At 61.3% G+C, this 4,015-nt stretch overlaps 1 protein-coding gene across 1 annotated transcript in view; it reads left to right on the plus strand.

Moving 5' to 3' along the window:
- Positions 1-320: 320 nt before the first annotated feature.
- The window catches only part of SMTN (smoothelin), a gene marked incomplete at its 5' end in the record, with an annotated part of 4,017 nt that continues 322 nt past the window's right edge, over positions 321-4,015 (plus strand). Inside the window, 9 exons of the mRNA XM_010074132.1 lie at positions 321-358; positions 404-524; positions 617-692; positions 957-1,124; positions 1,673-1,735; positions 1,899-1,962; positions 2,284-2,454; positions 2,530-2,653; positions 2,726-2,877. Of these exons, the coding sequence (XP_010072434.1) occupies positions 321-358; positions 404-524; positions 617-692; positions 957-1,124; positions 1,673-1,735; positions 1,899-1,962; positions 2,284-2,454; positions 2,530-2,653; positions 2,726-2,877 (977 nt within the window). The remainder of the gene's footprint in view (positions 359-403; positions 525-616; positions 693-956; positions 1,125-1,672; positions 1,736-1,898; positions 1,963-2,283; positions 2,455-2,529; positions 2,654-2,725; positions 2,878-4,015) is intronic.

Here is a 4,015-nt window from a genome sequence, read left to right on the forward strand (position 1 = left end):
TGATGGGGAGCATTTAGGGACGGTTTTTTGCAACCAGACTGGGAGCAAGTCAGAGACTGCGGGGCCCTCCTGGGGCAGGGGTGCCACAGGGGGGATGCCGCACTCCCCTGCCTGCCTTGGTCGCTGTGGATGCCTGTGGCACCCCACCGGCTGTGAGCTCTTATGCTGCACATGGCACATCTTTACCAGGGTCCCTGCTGCCTGTGGCACTGGGCGAGTGTCAGGGCAGTGGGGGGCTTGGACCCTAATGAGCAGCATGGTGCAGGGAGCGGGGATGGCCGAGCTGGTGGGGGCTTGGTCACATAGTGCTGTCTTTGTAGATGGAGCCAGAGGTGGTGGAGCAGCCCCAGACGCCGAGGCTGGGGCCCCCGGGGCTGGAGCCAGCGCTGCCCCAGACGCCGAGGCTGGAGCCAGAGCTGCCCAATGGCATGGAGAAGGTCCAAGCGAGGGAGCTGGAGAGAAGGAGCAAGCTGAATGTCGAGGAGCTAAAGAGGATCGAGAATGAGGATGTTCTGGATAAGATGGTACCTCCTCTGCTGCTGGGCTCCTGGGGGAAGGTGAGGGGACCCCAAGCTGGTGGCAGAGGGGTGATGCTGACCTCCACCTCCTCCTGCAGCTGGATCAGACGACAGACTTTGAGGAGAGGCGACTGATCCGAAATGCTATGCGGGAGCTGCGTCAGCTTAAGCGAGGTACTTGAGGACGGTGACCCCCGCAGGGGTCGGGGCTCTGGCATTGCAGGTGGAGCTGGCAGGGTGCTAGAGTGGGGCCATCCAGCTGTGGTGAAGCAGGAGGGCATGTTGGGTCTTCCGCTGCACCCCTGGCTGTGCTGAGGACATCATCCTTCCCATGATCCGGTTCTGGACCAGCAGCAGCTGGCAGGACCCCCTGTGGTGGGGAATGTGCCTCCTGCCCTGCATCTCACTCCTGATGCCATCTCCCACCCACATTTGCAGACCAGCGGGAGAAGGAGCGAGACCAGCGGCTGCAGGAGACGAGGAGCCAGGCTATGGCAGGGAGGGCTGGCCACGCTACAGAGACCACCACCACCACGCAGAGCACCCAGTCAGCCGACGGCTCGGCACGCAGCACCGTCACCAAGACTGAGCGTCTTATCCAGTCTAGTATGGGCTGGGCTGGGGGTGGGTGCAGGGCTCCTTGCACAGCATGGCCAGTGTGCCAGCCCTTCGGGAGCCTGTGCAGAGTCTTTCCCAGTGCTGACTGCAGCTTCTCACTGCTGCTCTTGCCACTTGTCCTAGGTCTGGCTTGACCACACTGGGAGCAGGAGCAGGGCTGTGGTTCAGGGCTGAATTTTGCTGCATCTCCTCTGGCTTGCTCAGAGCCTGCCTGGGGATCTTTAAGGCATCTGCTCTGGCAACTTCCCACCTGATCCTCCACCCCATCAGGGTGGCAGGGGCCTTGTCTGTACATCAGACCTGTTTTCTGTTTGCTCTCCCAGTTCCTGGGTGGCTCAAGCCGAGAGTCACTGCAGGGGGCTGAGGGATGCTCCAGCTCCATGCTCCTTCGCACTGGCCTCTTTGCCTGCTCTGGCCATGGCTCTGCCACCTGGGACTTTCCCCTGTTGCACTGTGTGGATGCAAGAGTGCTTGGCAGCAGTGAGCGTCTGTGGGTGTCACTGGCCCCAGCTGATCCCCATCCTTGCCCCCTGCAGGTGATGGCACCAAGACTTCCCATACCACAACCATGGAGTCGAGTTACATGAAGCGATCAGACAGTAAGAGTTTTTGCTGCCCTTTCCCTGAAGTATCCTCTGGCTGTAGCCCCAGGGGCATTGCTGTCGCTGAGCCATCCCTGCTTGTGGTGCAGGCAGAGCCCCCCACCTGCCTGGCGCTGCTTCCCTCAGCTCCTGCCCAAGCACTCTCTCTCTCTGTCTGCAGATGGCAACAGCACATTTGTTCAAACCAAGTCATCCTACAGCTCCTCTTCCAAGAAGATGGGCAGGTGAGCAGCAGTGCCTCCCCAGGGCTGGCCCCAAGTGGTCCCTGTCAGCGGTCTGCTTGCACAAACCCTCTTTGCCAGCTTGCGGCATCCCCGTGCAAAGCCTTGTGGTCCTTGGGGCATGCTTGCTGTCTCCAGCTGTCCCCATGTGTCGCTCCATGGACACAGAGATTTATCTGCCAGCTGGGGACTGTAAGCCACCCGTCTTCTGTCCCCGGGATATGGAGGTCTCCAAAGCTCTAGTGCTGGCAATGGGCTGAGGCGACCATGTGCCCTTCCCCAGGCTGCCTGCAGCCCCCTTAGCTTTGTCTGTCTCTTTCCCAGCATCTTCGACCGTGAAGATGAGAGTGCCTCCAGGCAGAGCAGCCTGGCTGCGCTGGAGAGGCGCCAGGCTGAGAAGAAGAAGGAGTTGATGAAAGCTCAGAGCCTGCCCAAGACATCGGCCTCACAGGCTCGCAAGGCCATGATGGAGAAGCTGCAGAAGGAGGGTGGAAGGTGAGGCTGGGCTGGGGTCAGGGTGGCTGGGGCAGCAAGCGCTGCATGGATAACACCCCGCATCTTCTGCTGCAGCTCACCAAACCCTGCGGCAGCACGCACTGCTCTGCAGCGCTCCTCCAGCTGCGGCGTGCCCAATGCCAACAGCATCAAGCAGATGTTGCTGGACTGGTGCAGAGCCAAGACCCGGGGCTACGAGGTGAGTGCCACCTCATTTCCCTGTCCCCAGGGCAGGTCGCTCAGCCCCTTGGTAACTCTTCTGCCCTCGCAGCACGTGGACATCCAGAACTTCTCGTCCAGCTGGAGCGATGGCATGGCCTTCTGTGCCTTAGTCCACAACTTCTTCCCCGAGGCATTTGACTACAGCCAGCTGACACCCCAGAATCGCCGCCACAATTTTGAGGTGGCCTTCTCCTCTGCAGAGTACGTAGCTTTTGTGCCATCACGTGGGCTTCGGGGGGCTTGGGGCGACTCTCCCACTTGCTGCCTGGGGCAAGCGGGGACACAGGCAGGGGTGATGGTGCTGGAGGTGGGTGTCTGTGAGCATCGCTCCCACCATGTCATGCAAGAAGGTTTGGACACCTGGGGGGAAAGCAGTGGCTGTGTGGGCAGAGCCACGAGAGGCTGGCACAGCCCAGTCTGGCGTGGCAATGGTGGGCATGGGGGTCTGGGCTTCCTGGGGGGGAGGCAGAGGACCCAAAGGCAGGCCAAGATCCCCAAACCCACCCAGCTGCAGGCACTGTGTCCCATCCTGGGGCACTGGGTGTGGGACTGCAGTCCCTAGGGAGTGGGGAGCAGGGTATGTCCATGCCAGGTGTCTCCTTTCATGGTCATAGGGGCTCAAACACCATCGCAGCTTCTCTAGTCTCTTCCCTTCCCTTTTGCTTCTGGTTTTCCTGGGTGCTGAGAGATGGGAGCGCGTCCAGCTGGAGGGCTGGCAGGCCCAGCCCCTCTCTCCTTCCTTCTGTCTCTCTCTAACATCCCCCCCGGCAGCCGGCCCAGTGTCAGGGCCAGGCGGGTGGGGGTTCCATCCCAGCCCGTGCCTGGGGCAGTGGTGTTAGCTGGGAGCTCCCACGAGCTCTCTGGGTGCTGTAGTGCTGTTCGGTGGAGCAAGAAGGGGGCCACGTGCCTGGCTCTTGGCCCTCTTGGTAATGGACTTTTTGCCTTAACTGGGGAACCGGTGCTTGGACTTGAGAGAGCCATCAATCTCTCCAGCCTGGAAGCCAGGTGGCCTCTAGTCCTTCCTCCTCCTCCAGCTCTTGTGACATCTTCTCCCGAGCTTCCTGCACCGGGGCTGTGCTGTGTGGTTCCAAGCGGAGCCGGGCAGGAGGGCTGGGCTTGCCCCCCCATCCTCCCGGCAGGTCTATATAGGGACTATATAGAGCACCACTCTGCTCTGGAACCCGCTCCCCCAGCACCTGGCGTGCCAGAACACCTCACTTCTCCTTCTCTGTCTGTCCTTCCCTCTGGACCTCACGCCTCTCCACGCTGCCCACCTTCCTTCCCCCTCCCTCGCTTGTGCCCCCCCAAATCTCACTGAATGGCCTTGGTGCAGCGGTGC

This window comes from Pterocles gutturalis, unplaced genomic scaffold (assembly GCF_000699245.1).
Source record: "Pterocles gutturalis isolate BGI_N339 unplaced genomic scaffold, ASM69924v1 scaffold7582, whole genome shotgun sequence".
NCBI lineage: Eukaryota > Metazoa > Chordata > Aves > Pterocliformes > Pteroclidae > Pterocles > Pterocles gutturalis.